Raw genomic sequence first — 21,786 nt, forward strand, 5'->3', positions numbered from 1 at the left:
AGTCAGCTGGGATCTTTTATGTTATTACATGTTTATGGTGTTTCTCATAAAATGTACAGATCTGCCTTAAATTATAACAGGCAAAAGGACAGGCACACAGGGTCAACAGAAATATGTCACAAGGTGCTCAGGAAAAAGAACTCAGAAGTTTTAAGAACAAGGCAGAGCCAGTGTGTAATTTATTTGTATAGCTAGAAAAAGCATGAAGATTGGGACCCAACTGCACCGTTTTACTGCACCGTTCTCGTATTAGGGGACATCCCGATACTTTGGAAACTAACTCTAGCTTCCTGTTTCCAAATTATTCCTGATTTGAAAGGTGAGGCACTAACATCATCCCGAAACTGCTCAACATTCCCAAGATTAAACTGCAAGGCAAAGAGCAGATCGCCAACATACCTGGATCAGGTTGCTAGACAATTTCCTACTGGAGGTTACTGGACTGTATTTTTTTCCCTTCGCTTAGAAGGACGGGACTTTGAAGTGTGATTTCTGCCTGCCCAAGGTCAGCTATGGCACAGTCTTATGCATGTTTAGCCAGAAAAAAAGCCTACAACTCCCAGCATTCCCCAACCAGCCGTGCTGCCTAGAGGATGCTGGGACTTGTAGGACTTCTTTTCCAGTATAAAAGGCACAATCAAAATCAGGAAATACTATGGCAGCCACCAAAGTTCTGGAGGACTGCAAACATTGGGGAAAAAATCCACGCTGTCAATCAAGCCTGCGATATCCAGAGCTCAGACTAACTCCCCTGAATGAGGTTACATCAGGATGTTGTATAAAAGGACTATATCCCATCTACTGCCTAAGTACTAGGGGGCAAGCAAATCCACCTTAAATCCCAACCCATGTTTATCCATTCCGAGGAAGTTTGAAGCCAGTTTACTGGTGGACACTTGAAGAAGAGGGAAATTCCAACTTCATCAAATTAGCGAAGCTACAAAAATATTTTTTTTCTACTACTAGGATACATCTTCCCACCTAGCAAAAAATCCCATTAACTATGATCTTTTGCTCTTTGTCAGCCTTGCTGCTAGAAATGTATCTTAACATTGGTCTGATTCCTGCTTTCACCAGAATGGTATGCTTTGTGTTTGTTCTACACTAGGAATCTCCTTGAAAAACGGAATAGACAAAAGGCTTGATGTCAAAGAGCTGTTCCTAAACTAAAACTCTGTCTGTATAAGAGCAGAAATCAATAAAAAAAACAACCTGCATTCCTGGTGACACTTTTGTGCTGGGGAAAATTGAGTGGGGCTGGTTAGGGGGTGGTCTAGGTAGGCCCAACAGAATACCTGAATTCCATCCCATAAGAATCCCTGGACGAAGGCAAATTGGTCATGGAGCTCTTTGGCCCTGATCATCGGCCGAAGGAACAAGACCCTCCGGTTGCTATTCAGCCTGGCTTGAAGTGCATTTCACTGTCTGTTTAGAGCCAAACTATCTTATTCCAGCCTTGAAAAACTGTTTCCCTGTCATCTGCCTTTCCTCTCTACTCCCCTTCCCTTGGGCGTCTTGTTTGCAAGCCTGACAGCAGGGCCTGTTTACTTTTTAAAAAAATTATTGACGTGAGCTGCTGTGGGAGACAAATAATTTTTAAAAAGTGATAAAAATGAAGTAAATAAATAAAAAGCTTCCTCCTCAGGCCCAGAACATGATCTCGCACCAAAAAGGAAAGCAGCCAGTCCCCATATCACCAGCTCCCCACCCCCCAGAAGAAGAAAACAGTCAGGGAAACACACCTTGTTCACTTCACTGTTCTCCAAACAAGCCCGGCTGGTAAAAGGGCCACTCGGAGCTGAGCAAGCTCAGGAAATGCACCAGACTTCGTCCAACCAGGGCAGCTGGCATTTCAGAGATGCTGTAAAGATCAGCTCAGCTCAAGAGGTTGGGATGACAAAAGGCATTTTGGACTGTGGCCTCTGGGGAGCTCTGGAGCGAAGGGTGAGAGAGACTGGACGAAGTCTAGTCCATAGCAGGGATCCTGAAGGCGGCGACCCCTTGGGCTTCGAGGCCGCTACGCAGCCTGGCGGAGGTGTGGGTAGCTCTCGAGGGTCTTCGCCACGGCTTCGTCCAGGCTGACCAATGGCTTATAGCCCATGTCCCTCTTGGCTCGCTCACAGCTGTAGTAATGGAAAGTCCCGGCCAGCGCCACCCGCATGGGGGTGAAGGTGGGACTGAGCGTAACAAGGGGGCTGAGGAGCAGCAGAACCAGTGACAAGAGGAGGGCCAAGTAATAGGCCAGCCAATAGGGGATGTGGTATTTGGGAGCTTCGTAGTCCAGCCCCGTCAGGATGCGGGACATGAAGGCCCAGAAAGGGACCGGCTCGTCGTTGGTGATGTGAAATGCCTGTAAGGGATGAGAGAGTTAATGAACGGAGCGGTTAGCTAGTGTCATCAAAGCCTCTGGATGTCCCCCCCCCCCCCATTTATTATAGATTTGAAGCATTTTTTAATCCTGTTCCTGAACTGGAAAAGGATCCTGGCTTCCATAAAATCAATAAAAGCAAGGCACTCCCTGGCTTGCAATCTAAAAAGACACAGCACAAAAGGGAGAAGGGACAGGGAGGTAATATAGATGTGAAGGGCCAGAAAAATACGTGAAAAAACGTTTTCTCTTCCCCCCATTCCATGAGGTGTTCTGATGGGGGGGGGGGGAGAAACAAGAAAAAAATTGACCATTCAGATTACAAAAAAACCCCAACCTTTTAGATTATTATTATTATTATTATTATTATTATTATTATTATTATTATTATTATATTTATTTGTATCCTGCCTTTTGCCCAATTCTGGGCCTCAAGGTGGCCTTACAAAGTTTAAAACATACATTTTGGGGGAAAAGGGTTTAAAATACACAACAAAATTATAAGCCCTTAACATAGATGGAGGGCCAGATTATTCTCCAAAGGCCTGCTGGAACAAACAAGTTTTAGCCTGCTTCTGAAAACCCATCAAGGAGGGAGCCAGTCTAGCTTTCCCGGAAAGAGAGTTCCAAAGCACTGGAACAGCCACCGAGAAGGCCTTCTCCCATGTACCCACCAAGTGCGCCTGTGAAGATGGTGGGACTGAAAGAAGGGCTTCTCCAGAAGATCTCAAAGCATGGGCAGGCTCATAAGGGAGATACGATCTTTCAAATAACCTGGACCTGAGCCATATAGGGCTTTATAGGTCATATGAACTGTGAACTGTGCCCGGAAACAGACTGGAAGCCAGGGGAGTTGTATGCTCCCTGTAACCAGCCCCGGTCAACAATCTGGCTGCAGCTCTTTGAACCAGCTGGAGTTTCCGAACACTTTTCAAAGAAAGCCCCACCTAGGGCACGTTACAGTAATCCAATCGGGATGTAACTAAGGCATGTGTCATCATGGCCAGGTCCAACATCTCTAGGAACGGGTGCAGCTGGCGCACCAGCTTTAACTGTGCAAATGCACTCCTGGCCACTGCCAAAACCTGAGCATCCAGGCTCAGGGCTGAATCCAGAAATACAACCAAGCTGTGGACCTGTGTCTTCAGGGGGAGTGTAACCCCATCCAGCACAACCTGAATCCCTATTCCCTGATCTGCCTTTCGACTGACCAGGAGCACCTCTGTCTTATCTGGATTAAGCTTCAATTTATTCACCCTCATCCAATCCATTACTGCCAACAGAAACAGCTTCCTTGGAATTGGGTGGAAAGGAGTAGTAGAATTGGGTGTCATCAGCGTACTGGTGGAACCGCACCCCACAACTCCGGATAACCTCTCCCAACAGTTTCATGTATATGTTAAATAGCATGGGGGACAAAACAGAGCCCTGAGGGACTCCACAGGCCAACGGCCAAGGAGTCTAACAGGAGTCCCCAGTACCACCTTCTGGGTCCGCCCATCCAGGAAAGAATGGAGCCACTGTAAAATTTAAGACAATTTATATATTGTTACCCAGCCTTCACACACACACACGCACACACACGATTTCTAAAAACTATGTAACAACATTTTTCTAGGAAGACTACTGATGGAAAATGTCTGGAAATAATGAAGCTATAGGGGAAATGTTTTTTTAATCCTCTGTGTAAGATTCCCAGCATAGTTATTTTCATTCCTTATTAAAATTATTGATCTAAAGTATATTTTACTGATAGACGTTTGTGCTCAGTTTCCCAATATGCAGGCAAAGTCACCGTTGACATCAATTGTGAATTCTTGACAGTTTGGCTTTGTTCTCCAGAATCCTGCGTTTTTGATGCTGTAGCAGTTATTTAATGTAGTTCTAAGCTCTTCAGATAATGATTAGAAATTGATTGAGTTTACTTTAAGAATTGTTAAAATACAATGGTTATTTTATGAGCAAACTTAAGTTATATGTAAAATAATTCCAGGAACTGAAAGGCTGCCCAACCTGATATCCTCTGGATGTTTTGGACTACAGTGCCCAGCATTCCTGACCTTTGGCCATACTGCCTGTGGCTGATGGGAGCTGAGGTCCAAAACAGTTGGAAGGCACCAGGTTGGGGAAGGCTGTTTTAAAGCAGCAAAATGACTTGAACTGTAAAGAGCACTAGAAAAAAGAAAAAGTATTGCATATATTTCAGTTCCTCCAAAATTTCCAATTTTTCTGGGGATAAAAAGAAAGAAAGTGAGGGGAAATGCTTTTCCCCCCACGGCCTCAAAATTTCTGGAAGTTTGACATCTCTAGGAGGGAAGATGGAAAAAGGGGGGGGGGGAAGCAAGCAGTCTTTCAGCAGGGTTGATGAAATAGCCCAGCATCCCAGTGTGGCGTAGTGGCTAAAGTGTTGGACTGGGAGTCAGAAGATTCAGGTTCTAGTCCCCCCTCAGCCATGGAAACCCACTGGGTGACTCTGCGCCAGTCACAGACTCTCAGCCCCACCCACCTCACAGGGTTGTTGTGAGGATAAAATGGAGAGCAGGAGGATTATGTACGCCGCCTTGGGTTCCTTGGAGGAAAAAAGGTGGGATATAAATGCAATAATATATACATCTCTCACAGCTTCTGCAAGCGCAAAGGGGTGCTGGGCCCAGACGTTGGGAGAGTTTTGAATGAGAAAGGTGCAAAAGGCACAACATGCAAGATGAGAGGGGGACTCCCCTTTACGCGCCTCTAGCCACGTGCGACAAGAGAAGGCCTCACCTTCCCACACAGGGGAGAATCTCTCTGCAGTTGCTCCGCAGCCAGGATGTGTCCATGGACCACGTTCTCCACAAAGGTAAAATCCACCAAGTTCTTCCCGTCGCTATGCAGAGAAGAGGGGAAAGAACATAAGAAACGCCATGTTGGATCAGACCAAGGGTCCATCTAGTCCAGCACTCTGCCAACCAGCCATCGGCCAGGGATGAACAAGCAGGACATGATGCAACAGCACCCTCCCGCCCATGTTCCCCAGCAACTGGTGCACACAGGCTTATTGTCTCGAATACTGGAGATAGCACACAAGCATCAGGGCTAGTAGCCCTTGATAGCCATCGCCTCCAGGAATTTATCCAGCCCCCTTTTAAAGTCATCCAGATTGGTGGCCATCACTACATCTTGTGGTAGTGAGTTCCATAATTCAACTAAATGCTGTGTGAAAGAAGTATTTCCTTTTATTTCTCCTGGATCTCCCACCAATCAGTTTCATGGGATGACCCCGGGTTGAGAGAGGGAGAAAGGATTCTGGTTGAGGTTGAGATCAACATGCAAGAGCCAAGCTCTTGAACACAGACAGCCCAACGAGTTGCGAGGCTGATTGCGTGGATGCAATTAACATGCAGGACTTCGGTTTGTGTGTGTGTGCACTTTAAATATTAACAGCAATTGCAAGGAGCCTTAAGCATCACCAAGATCATAAAGGGTGGAGAGGAAATGTGAAACTTCTCCCCATCAAAAACAATTCCCCTGAATCTATTCGCAACAGGAGTCAAGTCTCCAGGGTTGCCCTCGCATGTTTCACCGGCCAGGCATAAAAAAAAGGTGCTACAAGGTGGTTCAGTTGTATATTGACACATTTTCAGACTACATCAACTTCAAGTGAAAACGAAAATCACACAACCGAAGAGCTGCCTTCTTTAATACTTTGTAGCATTCTGTTCATTAATATCCCTGCCTCCCCGCCCCCAAATACGTACGTATCATCATCATCATCATATTTCTTACCCACTTCTCCCTCTGGATCAAGGTGGGGAACAACATTCAATACAAAAACATCATAAAATGCATAAGACTGATTAAAAACATATAATTGTTGTAGAGGGTAGGTACCGTACGATTCCTATTAGCTGGAGATTTAGAACTGTTAGGAAGACATCATAGGCACTTTTCTCCCAATGCTTTATTGGGGAATTAAACAGCGTGGTATTTGGATTAATATTGTGAAATCTTTCTCCAGGAGAGTTGATGCAATGGAACTGAAGGCAGTTTACGTGGCCCTCCTCCACATTATTCAAGGCTGTCATGCTCAGAAGTGATGCTTCCATGGTGCACAATGCTTGGGGGGGAGGGGGGGAGGGGAGAGCAGCCTGTGCTACTCTATGAACTGCCAGGGGGACTTACCCGATGATGAACTTCATCTTGCCACTCTTGGCTGCCTGCACAAGGATGGGAACCAGTTGAGGGTCCCGTGGGCCAAATATGCCATGTGGGCGGATAGCAACAGTGAAGAAATTCCTCCCTGGATCATTGGCACTCAGCACCTCCTAGAAAACAGAAAGATGGGAGAGTAATGGTTGGTCAATCAAGGAACACCGGTTGAACTAAAAAGGTTTTCAGCAATTGCCAGAAAAACAACATTGGTGCTGTTGGTGCTGACCTCCAGAGACAGGGAGTTCCACAGAAAAGGAGCCACCACACTTAAGGCTCTACTCCAAGTGGATTCCTACAGGGTCGTAGAGCCGTGTGGAACCACCAGGGGCATCCCATCTGATGACCTCAGTGACTGGACAATTTGGTAAGGAAGAGTATATAGGCATGCATGTACGTGTGCTTGAAACAGGGAAGGGGTTCTAGGGGCACTATACAACTGTGCATTCCGTTAGCACGAATGGCATTGTGCTGGTGGAAACCAGGTTCTGTACTCTGCACAAGAGAAGAATCCATCGAAAGTTACATTGCGCAAGCATGACTGCAGAAGTGGAATTGCACTAGCGCTGTGCACGCCCCTCCTGTGCAACGTCTTGTGCAACGGAAAGATTCAGTAGAGCTCAGCAAGCACTGAATCTTTTCATTGCATTTTGCGGAATGATGCTGACTTCGCGGAATGACAATGTCGGATACTGCTCATGCAGTCAAATCTGGGATATTGCGGCTAGAACCTTGAGAGTCTACTAAAATGGAAAAATTGGGGAGTCAGAAAGCCTTGGACTGCCCACCCCTGCTTTAGGAAAAACACACATCCAGACCTTCTCCTGCAGAATCTTTGTTTCTGTATAATAGTCAATGGGTTTCTTTGCATATGGAAGATCTTCAGTTCCATTTTTTATGTCCGTGCCCTCGAAGACGACGCTGGCGCTGCTGGTCAAGACCAGTTTCTGTCGTAGGATGGAGGGGATGAAAGGGGGAGGGGGGAAGAAAGAAGAAAAGAAGAGATTTACAGAAAGTCCCAGAACGTTGCGCAGAAACTGGGAAAATGCAAGACCTATGCTGGATGAAGTCCCAGTTTATTTAGCCCAGCATTCCGCTCCCCTAAGGGGCAGAGAAAATATTTACTAAAAGTTGTTTGAGTATAATTAAATTATTTATTCACTTATTTATTCAAAGTATATTTTATCCCACTCTTCAGCCATACCTCTTCAAATGGCTTACATAAGTCTTGCCTTCTAAGAGATACGACACAAAAGGAAATGGGATTGGGAGGGAAGAGGGAAAAAAGAAAGAAGCAGCAGCGAATCCAGGCCCTAGATTCTTTGTTGCCACATTCAGGAAGAGAGCAGAGCCATCTGGAGAACTCCAGAGGACTGGACAGGGACCAAGCAGGCCAGATTTGGGCCTGAAGTTGTCCACCCCTCTTTTAGGTAATAGTGTTCACACAAAGGTCGAGAAGATTCATTGTAGCTCTTTGCCTCGATCATTGCTTTAGATTTCCAGCACTGCCCTTACCTGAACCCCAGCCTCCTTACAAGCCTCAATGACTGCTTTGGTCCCCAAATAATTGACTTTGTGGAAGAGCTCTCGATTGTTGCTGGAAGGTGCTGGTGACGCACAGTGGAACACAACTGTCACCCCTTGTAAAGCAGGGAGCAGATCCTGGGGGACACAGAAGAGATGGTTACAAGCAAGATCCTTCGGGAATTGCAGTAGCCGCAACTTTTGTAAAGCGCCCAGAGAGCTTCGGCTATGGGGCAGTATATAAATGTAAATAATAATAATAATAATAATAATAGATCCTGTCCATCAGTGCCAGTTCAGGCACAATGCCCCAAGAGACGAGCTACAAAAAGGCAGCATTGGCACAGAGACAAAAAGATTTTGTCGTAACAAAGGTTAGGAATAACTCCGCACCTTGGATAGCTCCTTTAGAGTTCTGGCTGGTTGTGACTGAATCCCAGAGCAGATTCACCTCCCCATTGACATCTGAGCCACCAGCCTCTACTGATCCCACTTCTGCACCCACCAGCTTAGGTCCACCCCTACCTCTCGGCGGCAGAGGTCACCCAGGAAGAACTGCACCCTGTCGTTCTCAAAGCTCTTGCGGATATCAAAGACGTTGACCGAGTAGCCTTTCTCCACCAGGCGCTCCACCATGTGCTGACCGAGGAAGCCTGAGCCACCTATCACAGTACATTTCTTACTGGCCTGTAAACAATACCAAAAGGAGAAGGTAGTGGCAGAGCTGCGCACAACAGACACCAGAAGCGCACCACAGAACCCATGGATGTTCGCAAACCCAGCTGAAAGACCACCTCCTCTCTCAATAGTCAGCAGCAGACATTCCAGCAGGTTGTACAGAGAGAGAGAAGAGCACAGCCATTCCACCACCTCTGCTGAAATATTTTTTCATCTTCCCTCCTCAACCTTCTTTCCTTGAGAGTCGTATCTTTGTAAGCCTGAGATCAGGGACTATCTTGTTTTATTGAATTTCAGGAGCTTTTCGCTGAGGAATAGGATAAAACTAATTTAAATACGTAAATGAGCGCACATGACTTTGGGAAAGAGGAAAGGTTTTAGAAGAAATTCATTCTGATAAGAACCCCATTTGAAAATCAAAGCTAAAGCAAGTGTTATCATTCCCCCAGAAAAATTACCTGAAAAGGTGAGGAAAATGTGCTTGGGAGAAATGTAGGCATCACAAGGGGTTTCTCATAGCAAGGCTGGGCTTTCACAGATCTATCACATAGCCAGCTCAAAAACACATTATTTTCCACTGGGTGGTACAAGGTCACAGAAATCAGTCTGCTATTTTTTGTTTCTTATGGTTTCAATTGTAAACTGCCCAGATAGCCTTAGCTGTTGGGTAGTATAAATATGTAACAAATAGATAAATTTACTACTTTAAATAACAAAGAAATGCTATAATTAAGCAAGGGCAGTTCTCAGCTTCAGAAATAAACCAGCTTACCGGCCGCAGTCGGGTAGCCATCCCAGGGCAACTCCTTTGACGGTGTGGCAAACTCTTCTTAGGGGAGCGCTAGAAAAACATGGGAATTCTCCGACTTTTCTGTGGGTTTAAACACATGCAAGAAGCAAGTGAACCATCTGTGTAGAGCACATTGCAGAAGTATTAGCTTAAGTTGAGTTTGCAAGTCATCCCAGATCTATTTTATGAAAAATGTTTTTATAAAGAAAAGCTTTACCTCTTGTTAAACTGATGAGCAAGACAGGTTCCAGACAAAGAAAAAGGTTTGTATTCAATATTAGTCTTAACATCCTATTCATTTCAACAGGTCTACTCAAAGTAGGGCAACCCAAAGAAAGCACTTCTTTTCTAGAACTCAGTTGCGGAACTCATTGCCACAAGACTTATGAATAACACTAAATTCTGAGAGTGCCTTGGACTGCAAGAAGATCAAACCAGTCCATACTCCAGGAAATAATGCCAGACTGCTCACTTGAGGGAATGGTTTTAAAGGCAAAACTGAAGTACTTTGGCCGCATAATGAGAAGACAGGATACCCTGGAGAAGAGGCTGATGCTAGGCAAAGTGGAAGGCAAAAGGAAGAGGGGCCGACCAAGGGCAAGATGGATGGATGATATTCTGGAGGTGACAGACTCGACCTTGGGGGAGCTAAGGGTGGCGACGGCCGACAGAAAGCTCTGGCGTGGGCTGGCCCATGAAGTCACAAAGAGTCGCGACTGAATGAATAAATAACAAAGTGCTTAATATAATTAAATGTCTCAATAAAAATTGCATTTAAAGACCCTATTAAGAACCAATTTCAGCTGCAGCAACGATACAAAACAATACAAGGAGCAGTAAAACAAAGGCGCATTTAATGAATTAGATCTATGCACACTTACCTACAAGTAAGCCCTTTTCAATATAATGGGCTACTTTTGAGCAGGCAGGTATTGGATTGGGGCCAAAAGGGGGCTTCCAGCACTGGGGACCCCCAAGCTCAGTAACCCCAGAACCTCCTCAGGCTCCGAACAGCGCCAGGAAGATGCGAAACCGCTTCTGCCTCTAATGATACTCTTCGCCCGCCCACCCCAGCGCCCAGCCAATCACTGCCCGGCATCCTGACAGCCTCTCCCTCTGCTCTTCCCCGCCCCTAGGCTGAGAATCGGCCGAGCACCGGGCTGTTCGCTCATTGGCTCCTCCGCTTCAACCCTTGCATCCAATCGGGCTCTCCTGATGGAAGTCCCACCTCCAAAGGCCTGTTTTGTTTCCTAAGCCAATCGCCGATGAGTGCGGCTCTCCTCCGGCTGCCCAATTGCGAGAGCGGTTGCTTACCGGGTTGGCATGTGGGAAGCGGAGCCAATAGGGAGGCGTAATCTTGAGCAGCAGCGGCGGTGCTGCTGTGGTGACAGTTGAGTTCACCGTTTCCCCCCTCCCTTCCCCCGCTCGCCTCGGGACCGGCTCGGGATGGTCAGTGCGGCTGCGGCCGGGAGTTGGGGGGGGGGGGGAGAAGGCCCTCTGTGGGGCTTCGCCTCCAGGCGGGGAAGAAGGACAGTCTTGGCCCCATGTGGTTTTGAAGCTTCTCGTGATGGGCGCGGGGAGGGGGGGACTGGTTCTTGTTATTACGGTGGTGGTGGTGGGGGCAACATCGCCCCTTCATACATCCCAAGACTTTTAAGGCGCTGCTATTTATTGGCTGTTCTCTCTCTCTCTCTCTTTTTTTTTTTTTGCTATACTACGCATGCGGGGCGAGACCACTTCTCATTTGCATTGATCAGTTGGTCGGAATCTTGCAGGTGACGGCTCCTAGTCCTCACTGAGGTGGTACAGCTGTTTCTGTACCAAAATTGAAAATCCTTGCATGTAGAAAAGTAGCAGGTCAGGGAGAGCTCTGAGCTGGAGCCTGTTCAGAAGCAACTTTTCTAAGTGCCAGGAGTTGGTTTTGTTCTGCGTTGGTATGGACCAACATTTAGTTTTGTCCTCCGATGCATGAACCCTGAAGTAGTACAGCCCAGACAGAAGTTGACCAATACAGTGTAAACAGGATCTGAATCTGACTTGTGGGAACTGGAAACAAAAATCCCCCAACCTGTGGATAGCAGCAAAATTACCCAGGGTCAACTTAAGGGTGCATCCTAAGTGTGCTACCCTGTGCGCACTTTCCTGGGAGTAAGCACTGTTGGACTTAATTTTGAGTAGACATGCATAGGATTGCATTGTTAAGACAGTTCAACTGTCATGTCTTCTCCCAAGCCACCTGACATTATGAAAGTACTAACGCTACTTGAGATTACTCAGTGTTAGGCATATTCTCTTGGTGATCCTTACAACAACCTTGTAAAGTAGGCAGTATTTTTATCCCCATATTATTGGGTGATGGGGTTTGAGGTGTAGTGACTTGCCAATAGTGTATTTATGGCAGGCAAGATTCAAGCCAGGGGCTTCCTAATTCATTAAATGGCCCATTAGCCATTAATGTACACTAGGAAATCAGAGTCTTTGTGATTCTGGTGTGCTGTGGTGGGTAAGCTCTAAAATGTTGGTCTTGGATATGGGAAATCCAGCTTCAGTTCCTTGCTTTTGTGAAGATAAAATGAAAGAATTCCATGTATCCACTTTGAGCACCAGGCAGGAAAGCCAGGAGGATACAACTGTGATAATTAAATTACTTTTTAAGAGAACCCATAGTGTTTCTCGATCGAGAGCCAGGATAGTTAAAACAGGTGTGGAACTGTTTGCATTTTTAATGTAAGCATTTCTTAAAATTGTCATGTAGGAGTCATAGCAGGTTCCCACATGTGAATCTGAAATGCAATCTTTCCCCAAGGCAGCCCTCATTAGAACCTGCATGCTGGGATAGTTGCAGTGTGTTTGGGAGAAACACCTTGATCCTATGGGTGACAGTTAATTTGAAGGATTGTCCCATACTCTGGTTTAGACGTCATAACTTATTTATTTATTTAGAGCATTTTTATCCCGCACCTCAGCCAAAAAGGCTCTTGGAGCAGCTTACAATTGATCAGTAAAGAAGACAATCCCTGCTCTCAGGCTTACATTCTAAAAAAGACATGACACGCAAGGAAAAGGGGATGGGGAGGGAAGAGGGAGAAAATAAAAATAATTGAAGGAGACTGTTCAGGCTGGTGGGAAGGCCCTGCTCCGTCCTCTCATCTCTCAGTGAAGGGGCAGATCAACACCTCCTTTTCCCCCACAGGGTGAAGGTGTTAGCTCTGTGTGGCGGGGTCCAACTGAAGCAGGCTCCGATGGTCTCTGCCTGCTCCAGTCTCCCTCACTACTTCTTCCCCATATGAGGGATGTTACAGTTTTGCTGACTCCAAAGGGCAGACTCCACAGCTTTATTTATTTATTTATTGCATTTTTATACTGCCCAATAGCCGAAGCTCTCTGGGCGGTTTACAAAAATTATCTATGGTGCCCCTTCTCCTTGAAGCATTTTTTTTCTGAAATGCTACTTGATCCTCATTTCAATCATTTTTGTACAACATGCAAGAATCTTTAATAAAACATAATGGATCTCCTTTGCTAACCTAGCAAAAGATGCTGGGTGGAAAACTTCCTATAACTAAAAATCATCTTCTACTATGTTTTTTTTCTGCAGAATTTTTTTCCATTTCTATAAATGCAAGGTTTCGGAAAACAAATAACCCAATAACTAGATTACATTCAAATCAGATACTTTTAAAGTTATGATTGCCCCTTTTGTGTGGCTATTTATTTATTACATTTATATACCGCCCCTTAGCCGAAGCTCTCTGGGTGGTTTGCAAAAGTTAAAAACAATGAACATTAAAAACAGATATACAAAAATGTAAAACTATCAAAAGCATAAAAACAATATCGATTTAAAACTATTCTTAGGAAGCATATATATTAAATATTTATACCACAAACATACAATAATTAGATCTACTTATTTATTAACTAGGTAAATTTAAACTAAATGCATATAATCCAAATGATGTAAAGCTCAATCTATTTGATTTAGGACAACAACAAAAAATCAAAAAACATCTAATTCAACAATATCTGGAAACTGCATTATTGGTCTAAGCCTTAAGTCATTGCACTTATTCTGTATTGGCATAGGCCTAGTAGGTTGGGCAGGAGAAGCTTGGTTGAGGGAAATTCACTGTCCTAGCTGTATCATCCTTCCCTACAAGCCAAGTTTTTTGGAAGTAGGGCTGTGATTGCTTTCTGTATGCCCATGGAGAAGATCTGCAATATAGAATAGAGGTTGGCTTTCTGGGAGTTGTAGCTTCTTTTTTATGGTCGGGTTCTGGAGAAGTGTTTCAAAAGTGAAACCACTGTCTTTTGAATATTTAGGAAGAAAAAGGTATCAGGAGATTAAAACTAGGTTGCTGTGTATCAGTGTTCTCATTTTCTGTCTTTGATCCATGTTTGAAGGCCTCCAGCTACAAGAAGCCATCACTGGGGGCTCCAGTTCAGAGGAAGAAGGCAGCACCCAAAACTGAACTTACTGAAGAGCAGAAGCAGGAGATCCGGGAGGCCTTTGATCTGTTTGATACTGATGGGACTGGGAACATCGATGTGAAAGAGTTGAAGGCAAGCGGCAGAACGTGATTGAAATTTGTCTAGGCTGTACTCCTTTACACCCTTCCCTGGGAGTGAGTCCCGTTGAACTCAGTGGGGCTTACTTCTGAGTATACGTATATAGGGTTACACTGTAAGCTGCTGAACAGACTGGAGTTGTAAGGGTTAAAGTAATAGGGTCTCAATAAGGCCACTCTGTTTTCTTTGTCTTATCCTCACGTATTCTTTTTTGTGCACGTTCTTTGGCCTTATGTGCATTGGGAAAATGTGAGTATTGTTGACATGTGATGAAAGCTACTTTGCATCTATTGCTGTTAGATGAGAGGAGGAAGTGACAAGGGCAGGGGGGATCTATCTTAGCATGGATACAGATGTAACTGGAAACAGGAGCAGGTGCCAATTTTTCTGCTCCCCCCCCCGCCCACTTTGCTTTTTAGCCACCCCTATCTGCCATCTAGTTTCTGATAGGAAGACATCAGTTTATATCAGACCAAAGTTGTTGGCAAAGAGCCTGTGTTTCTTGCATAGAACTGAGTCTGTGCTTGCTGGTTGCAGTTCGGATATGAAGACTCGGTGTACACGGCTAGGGATGTCCCAGTCCGGAATCTACCTGAGTAATTAGCGTTGTGTCTTTAATAATGATTGTCCTTGGTTTTTCGGAGGATTGCGTTACTCTTGTGTGGGGTTAAAAACATGAAAGGTGGCTTTAGTCTAAATGTTGAACAGCCATCTGTATCTCCGTAGGGCCATTTGCTTGCCTGATGAAGAGTTGCACCAGCTGACTCTCCTCCTTTTCAGGCTCTTGGAGTGGATAGGGTGTTGTGGCAGTGTAGTGTAGTGTCAGTTCAGAAAAAGTGTTGCAACTCAGTGTGCTCCTTCCCTGGTCCCCATTCCACCTTATCTAGACATGAATATTGGCCATCAGGCAGTTACAAGAGAGAGTACTCTATTTCCAGGAGTTCTCTTATAAGTACACCAATAAGACCGCTTAGTGATAATAGAAAATCTCTGTGTCTGCTGAAGGAAATGCTGAGTCGCAGGTGCATTAGTTCTGCTTCTGTCACTATTAAAGTTTACAGTTAGCCATTCCTTTTCCTGCTGAGATGTCAGCCTGTTTTCATTGTTCGCAGGTCGCCATGAGGGCTCTTGGTTTTGAACCCAAGAAAGATGAAATCAAGAAAATGATCTTAGACATTGATAAGGAAGGAACTGGAAAGATTACCTATGACGACTTCTTAGGAGTGATGACTCAGAAAATGGTAGGTTGACCGGGGCAGCTGCAATAGAATGTGGACTTTTTATTGTCTTTGGGGGAGGTTTTATTTAAAGAGACTTGGAATTCCACATCGTAGACATTAAACCTGAGTGTGCAGAAGGTGTGATTTGAAACAAGGCTCTGTCTTGCTGTAAATCCAGAAGTCAGGATCATAGAATCATAGAATAGCAGAGTTGGAAGGGACCTATAAGGCCATCGAGTCCAACCCCCTGCTCAATGCAGGAATCCACCCTAAAGCATTCCTGACAGATGGTTGTCCAGCTGCCTCTTGAATGCCTGTAGTGTGGGAGAGCCCAAAGCCTCCTTGGGCAACTGATTCCATTGTCGTACTGCTCTAACAGGAAGCTTTTCCTGATGTCCAGCTGGAATCTGGCTTCCTTTAACTTGAGCCCGTTATTCCGTGTCCTGCACTCTGGGAGGATCGAGAAGAGACCCTGGCCCTCCTCTGTGTGACAACCTTTTAAGTATTTGAAGAGTGCTATCATGTCTCCCCTCAATCTTCTCTTCTGGGGCAGAGCTTTACTTATTATCTTCAGTTGCTTGCAAGATAGAAAGGAAAGCCATGAAGATTAAAGATTCTCCCTTCAGCCTCTGTATGGACAAAGCCCAGCAATTCTGTCCTGGTGGGATAGGGAGTATTGGCTATACTCTATGAGCAGAACAAAAAGCCTTCCTCTCATGGAGACCTGCTCATTCTGTCCAATCAAGCAGGGCAGAATCTGCCCTAAAAGATCATAGCTCTCTTTTGCATATGAAACTCTGCGAAGTGTCATGTATTCTAAAAGACTGTATTAGTCATCAGTTAGAATGTTTGGCCTCTACTTTAATCTCACATGGGTATGAAATATTTTAATGTTGCAACAGCTAGCTGTTTTCCTTCTTGCTTACAAATTTTCCGAAATGCCTGTGAAGATCTCTCTTTTTTTTTTAATTAGGCTGAAAAAGATTCAAAAGAAGAGATTCTGAAAGCCTTCAAACTGTTTGACGATGATGAAACCGGCAAAATCTCTTTCAAAAACCTCAAACGTGTGGCCAAAGAACTGGGGGAGAATCTTACAGATGAGGAGCTTCAGGTCTGTCTTCCAATGCTTGAGCCGCTGTTTAAACCGTTCTGTTTAGTGCAGGTGTAGGCAACTTGGTGCTTTCCCATTTTTTGGGGGGGGGACTATAATTTCGATAATCCCCAACCATCGGCCATGCTGTTTTGGGTTTATAGGAGTTGTAGTCCAAAAAACTCCAGACTGCACTGGGTTGCCTGCCCCTGGTTTAGAGATTTTTTTCAAGCTTACATTGTTAAGGATGCACTGCATTTCCAGTATCCAAGTTCTGTAGCCTATTAGGCCCGATGAATCTGTACTTACGTGATGGCTGAATGGAACCTCCGTGTTCAGAGGCAGTGAATAGCGGTTGCTGCTGGGCAACAGTAGGGGCCTGCTGTCACCTTCCTGCCTTGCTTGTGGGATTTCTGGAAGCATTTGGTTGGTCACTATGGAAACGAGGGTGCTGGACTAGAAAGGCATTAGGTCAGTTTCAGTGGTGCTTTTACATGCCCACAATATTTGAATGAGTTGTGGGAGAGAAGGCTCTCTTACAGTCCGCTCTTTCAGTCTTTTGGGGTTTGTCTTTTGAGGCCAGTTTCTCTGTCTTTCAAAAAGATGGTTACAACTACTGTCAGCATGTTATTTATTTATTTATTATTATGTTTTTATACCGCCCAATAGCCGAAGCTCTCTGGGCAGTTCACAGAAATTAAAACCATGAAGGACATAGTAAAACAACCAACAATATAAAAACTCAAATACAAAATACAATATAAGAAGCACAACCAGGGTAAAACCACGCAGCAGAAATTGATATAGGTTAAAATACGGAATTAAAACAGCAACGTTTAAAATTTAAGTTAAATTAGATGTTAAAAATACTGAGAAAATAAAAAGGTCTTCAACTGGCGACGAAAAAAGTACATTGTAGGCGCCAGGCGAACCTCTCTGGGGAGCTTGTTTCACAGCCGGGGTGCCACAGCAGAGAAAGCCCTCCTCCTAGTAGCCACCTGCCTCACTTCCTATGACAGGGGCTCACGAAGAAGGACCCCTGTGGATGATTCCCCTGGCATGACTGAACCCCTCATCGGAGTAGCCAGCAATTTTTTTACCTGTAGTGTGAGGCAGAACAGGTCCTTTTATAGAGAGCCGTTGTGGTGTGATGGTTGAAATGCTGGATTTTGACTCAGGAGGCTTTGGTTGAAATCCTTGTCCAGCCACAAAGCTTGTTGGCTGACCACAGGTCAGGATTCTGCTTTTTATACTAGCTCTCCTCCTGTGTCTTTAACAACAACCCACATGCACAAATTAAGCGGTTGAATATTTTCCCATAGCTTTTTTCAGCTCAGGAAAATTTTCACCTGTTCAATTTTCATGTGTCGGGTTGCTGTTAAAAGGACAGGAGCAGGGCCTTTACAGAAGGTAGAAGCCCTGCTTATAGATTGGTGACTGGTTAACCAAACAGGAAGCATGAGGGTAAGAGACAACAGATGGATTTCGCAGTGGAGACAAGGAAACTATAGTGTTATACAAAGATTGGTGTTGGTGCAATTCATCCTATTTGTAAATGAACAAGAAACAGGTGTATACATTAATGTAGCAAAGCCTGGCCATAGCAAATTATTCAAGATCCCAGGCCAATTGTGAAGAGCTCCAAAAGGATTTTCCTAAACTAGGTATCAGTCAAGTGGGCCCTGAATGCTCACCAGTTTGGAGCCTGTATTTGAGTTAGGTTTCCACTGTGGCCATTGTGTATATGGTACTGTCTGGTTTTAATTGCGAATTCTGATTTTATCATTGTTTTTATTACTGTTTTATTCTGGTTTCTACGTTTTGCTGCAAGTCGCTTCAGGAGGGTTTACCCTACAGGGCTCCTTATTCATCTTTTAATTAAATAATAAGATGGTACAGGAAATGGAAGCAGTGTACAGACTGATGCACATTGGGGCAAAATGGGTGTCAAAGACAGATGGGCATATTCAGCGGCCTCTTTTCGGAGACCCTCTTGCAAGAAAAGCTTGCTTCTTCCTGGGCTTCCATAGCCAGTCCTTTGGCTCACTTGGTTTTGCCTTTGATTCCTTGTCATGCTGCAGGAAATGATTGACGAAGCTGACCGGGACGGTGACGGGGAAGTCAACGAGCAGGAGTTCTTGAGGATCATGAAGAAGACTAGTCTCTACTGAAATGCTTGGTGTGCCGTGTGTGTGTGTGTGTGTGTTGTCGAGTCTCCTTGTCTGCTGGCTGAGTTTGGCCTCCGTGGTGCCTGTTTGGAAGAGATGAGGAGCAGGCCGGATCTCACTAGCTTTCAGATGACCCTCACAGTCAGCTTTTGCTTTTGCTTTTTTTTTTTTTAACACCATGGTATCTGTTGACTCTCTCCTCTGTCTCCTTCCTCCGACCCATCTCGTATTGTTGTAAATATCAAATCCAGTCATGTGAGGCCTACTCGGTTAAGCTACCTTTTGAAGGAGGACTTAGGCATTTGTGGAGGACTTCTGCAAAGTATTGTTTATTTTTTTATTTTTGCCAGGGACAATTTAGATATTCTAAGAAACAAGGACGTTTCTTTTTTAAAACTGTTGTTTTAAAGTATCCAAAGCTTGCATTGTAACGGCACTTAGTACGTGCCAAAGTGAAAAGAAGCCAAAGTGGATGGTTTCAGTATAGGTTCTGCTCCTGATTCACGTTGATCATTTTCTGTCTCCGCCATCTAGGAAGTGACCTGATTCTGGATGTTGAGATTAAATGGCAGTGCCTACCATATCTAAGCCTTGGTTTAAAAGAAAGAGTGCACTTACTAGCTTTTACACTTTTTTTGAAAAAGCATTGAATATAAAGTCTGTGTCTTTAATGCCCAAATTGCCTGAAAGGAGCCTGTAACAGTTCCCCCCCATCCCCCAAATGTTCATGGTTTGTGTTTTTAACTATGAAATGTAAATATGATGTCATTTGGTTCATGGCCGCAAAGTTGTCTGTGTCTTTCATTACACTGGCAGATTTGGGGGAAGAGCGGATGTTCCTGTTACTGTGGCTGTATTTGTCTTGCAATCCATGGCAGTAATTTGATCCCATGCGAATATCACAAAAGATACTTTATTGTGGTGCTTCCAGCACTGTAGAAACAAAGTACTGCTATAAAGGGTGAGGGCAGGGGAGAAGGGGGATGAGCCCTGCTCTGTATAGTAGAGGTGCGCAACTGGAAGCCTTTGAGCAAAATGGTACCTGAAAGATGCTTGCTGGCCTCCCAGTTGCCAACGTCAAGTCAAAAGAACAGTGGAGAATGTGACCATGATAGAATGCTACAGGTAGGGCAGTTTAAGGGGTAGGTGTTATGTCCTTGGCTAGCCACCTCTCTAGGAAAACTAGTTGCTGACCAAGTGCCGATAGCTGTTCCGTTACTGCAATAGCAAGAGAGGTTACATTAATGACAACATGTGCCACTGATTCTCAAAAGCAAGGCGGCTTTATGGCAAACGAGGCAGACCTGGACATCTGTAGGCAGAATAGGACCTGAAGTAAGTATCTCTCGTGCTAGAATCAGACCCCATCTCTTAACCCCTGAGTCAACACAGCACCAGCTCTGCTGCACACCGTTTGCATTGTTTGTCCTTACCATGGCATAGGTATGTCAGCTTCCCAAATGAGAACAGGAAGGTAAGAAGTAGTAAGAAGAAAGCCTACACAATCTTTAGTGTGGTTTCTCAAAAACAGGAGAACAGGTAATGCTGGGTTATCCTGAAGGGATCAAAGCTAGCTGCCTTAGGTGTGACCATACTTAAAGCTGCTGGCCTCCACCACAGAGTAGAGATTTATCCCCCTTTCTATATAGAAGTTTACTGTACTCACAGCTGAAATATAAGGTTTATATTGCTGTAGTGTTTTTGAAAAGTGAATCTATAAGAACAGGTTCTGTGAAGCTAGTCAGGAATGCTCATAGGTTATCTCATTTTAGGAAAGTGTACTTCATCGTGGTCTCTGTGCATCACACACATGGGCTCTGCGCCTGCGCGGAGCTCATATCAGGAATCTTCCAAAGCCAAAGGAAATATATTTGGCAGGAACCCCTCCCCCACCATCCACTGCGCATGTCCCCGGGTTCCCGCCTCTCTCCTCAGTTCTCTTTTCACCGCTTTACAGTCGGACGCGTCGTGGGGAACTTCTGCGATTCTATATCTGAGACATTGCTGAAGGTCTTCTTCTTACCTGTTTTTTTCTTGCTATTTCTTTCTTCTTACCTCTTGCTGTTCTACAAAAAATATTGTTATTCTTAACTCTATCACTTTCATTTTTGGCAGTTGGGGCCGCATGGCCCTGAAGGCCCCATTTCGTAAATGTGCCGAGTGCAGCATCAAACTCCCACCCTTGGATGGGCACTCCCTATGCTTATTGTGTTTAGGAGAAGCCCATGTGGTAGAGACTTGCCTTTTTTGCTCCAAATTTACAAGACAAAGCGTCACAGAGCAGATCGCCTCCACGCTTTGTTGTGGCAAAATGCACTACAAGTGGCAGATATGTCAAAACCCGACAAAGTTAGCTCCTCGCATCATGATCTCGACACATCTATGACCACAGCCCAGGATTCGCTATCTACAAGCAAATCCTTAACTGTCTCCACGGCAAAAAAACACGAGCTACTAAGCTGACTACTGAGCTGCACAAGAAAATAAAATAAATTAAAATCACTGTCTCATAGGCGTACGCCGCCTAGAATCCCCCCCTTGCTGGGGTCACTGATTCAAGTTCTAGCTACCTCGGTACCAGCGGCTCAAACCAACCTACCTATACTGAGACCGCATATTGTGCCTCCGACCTCAATGTTGGAGGGAGAGATCATAGAATAGCAGAGTTGGAAGGGGCCTACAAGGCCATCGAGTCCAACCCCCTGCTCAATGCAGCAATCCACCCTAAAGTGTATCAGAGACGGGTGTCGACGCAGTCTCAACATTCCCATGGCTGCCAGGACAATCAATGGTTCAGCTCTGAACGCCAAGGATATTATGCACCTCGAGACCACGGTGTCGATCGCTGGCACCAATACCACCGATCACCACGAGAATGGGACAATTTTTCCGAATGGCTGGCACCATACCCTCCTGTCTTATCATTACTATGACTATCATCGTGACATGGATCGATACGGGGAACCCTCACAAGTTCCACCTCCGCTCTGATATCAATTTTCTCCTCAATGTCAAGAGGCGCCTTCTGCTTCTCTCTCGAGACCACCACTGCCCGATACTGACACCCAACCTCAGCAATCGGTGCCATTCTCTCCTGAGAGACCGCCTTCGACAGCTCACTTGATGCTGACTCTGCACCGTCCTACTACACAGGCGAGCAACGTATCTCAATTGCACATTGTCCAAGTCCC

At 45.0% G+C, this 21,786-nt stretch overlaps 2 protein-coding genes across 2 annotated transcripts; one reads left to right on the forward strand and one right to left on the reverse strand.

Annotated features, from left to right (window-relative positions):
* Window positions 1-148: 148 nt before the first annotated feature.
* Window positions 149-10,551, reverse strand: NSDHL (NAD(P) dependent steroid dehydrogenase-like). The gene is made up of 8 exons (XM_063128533.1): window positions 10,430-10,551; window positions 9,531-9,629; window positions 8,606-8,767; window positions 8,072-8,218; window positions 7,375-7,503; window positions 6,530-6,672; window positions 5,132-5,234; window positions 149-2,350 (listed from the first exon to the last, which is right to left on the reverse strand). Exons 2-8 carry the CDS (start codon window positions 9,549-9,551, stop codon window positions 2,018-2,020), a joined length of 1,038 nt encoding a protein of 345 aa, XP_062984603.1. The 5' UTR covers window positions 9,552-9,629; window positions 10,430-10,551; the 3' UTR covers window positions 149-2,017.
* A 342-nt stretch (window positions 10,552-10,893) lies between these two features.
* On the forward strand, window positions 10,894-19,382 carry CETN2 (centrin 2). The gene is made up of 5 exons (XM_063129187.1): window positions 10,894-10,997; window positions 13,953-14,111; window positions 15,230-15,358; window positions 16,311-16,448; window positions 18,509-19,382. Exons 1-5 carry the CDS (start codon window positions 10,995-10,997, stop codon window positions 18,596-18,598), a joined length of 519 nt encoding a protein of 172 aa, XP_062985257.1. The 5' UTR covers window positions 10,894-10,994; the 3' UTR covers window positions 18,599-19,382.
* Window positions 19,383-21,786: the final 2,404 nt, after the last annotated feature.

This window comes from Elgaria multicarinata, chromosome 6, assembly GCF_023053635.1.
Source record: "Elgaria multicarinata webbii isolate HBS135686 ecotype San Diego chromosome 6, rElgMul1.1.pri, whole genome shotgun sequence".
NCBI classification, from domain to species: Eukaryota; Metazoa; Chordata; class Lepidosauria; order Squamata; family Anguidae; genus Elgaria; species Elgaria multicarinata.